We start from the raw sequence: 896 nt of genomic DNA, 5'->3' as shown, positions 1-896 counted from the left end.
ATAATAGAAGAGGCAAGTTTTGGCTAGAACCTACAGGGGTCGTACAACAGTCCACAACAGACTGAAGCTTTTCGTGAAACAACCCGTTTACTACCATCGTTCATTTTTGAAGAGAATTATCACAGATGTAAATGCGGATGATGAATGTGGAAGGGTTACAGGAGAACGTTAGATGAAAAGAGAGAAGCGTCTCCATTTCATGAAGGAAACTACTCACAAGGTTGCTGAAAGCTCTTCGTGGGCTCTCGAAGAGGGCTCTTCAAGGCACGGTAAGCGCTAGCACAGTCAAGACTCACACATCAAACACGTTTCCGTCACACTGGGTCTGGTGTGAGATTGAGTGATAAGAATGTACGCCCAACGCCGTGTACCATGCATAAAAGTGTCGTACGTACGCAGACAGCCCACAATGGCAAGCAAACACAAGTCACTGACCTTAGGGAGTCTCAGTTCAATAACAGTCTTGGTGGATTAAAGAAAGCAGATCCCTCGATAAGAACTGGCCATCGGTTAGTAGACCAGAATGTCAGCATCACAACTGATTCCACGTAGGGCTAAGATTATGGTACCCCTGAATTCCGGTTTCGGTTTCAGTTGAATACACGTGTGTTGTTGCCATGCTCTGGTCTTCTTTCCTGTGTCACCCGACCTGTGCGAATGTGTGCTGTGTGTGCTGTGTGGATTCAGTAATACCAATCTGCGCATTTCAGCGCGACGTGTGCTACATCCCCTCGAACATCGAATACCGCTGACTTCCTGACGTCCCACGCTACATTGGTGACAGAGGTGGGAACTGACGACATTTCAGCAACCTTATGACTAGTGCATTACAAATATACATGTATCGCGATATCTCGAATATCGTAGCGACTGAAATACGAGGCGGCAACACATTC

The 896-nt window shown here is 46.7% G+C and overlaps 1 protein-coding gene across 1 annotated transcript in view; it reads left to right on the top strand.

Moving 5' to 3' along the window:
* Positions 1-617: 617 nt before the first annotated feature.
* Positions 618-896, top strand: part of T265_13930 (hypothetical protein) — a gene marked incomplete at both ends in the record, with an annotated part of 17028 nt that continues 16749 nt past the window's right edge. The window contains 1 exon segment of the mRNA XM_009171198.1: positions 618-716. Within this exon segment, the coding sequence (XP_009169462.1) occupies positions 618-716 (99 nt within the window).

The sequence above is a fragment of the Opisthorchis viverrini genome (genome assembly GCF_000715545.1).
Source record: "Opisthorchis viverrini unplaced genomic scaffold opera_v5_121, whole genome shotgun sequence".
Lineage (NCBI taxonomy): Eukaryota > Metazoa > Platyhelminthes > Trematoda > Opisthorchiida > Opisthorchiidae > Opisthorchis > Opisthorchis viverrini.
This window is presented reverse-complemented; position numbering and strand designations above follow the sequence as displayed.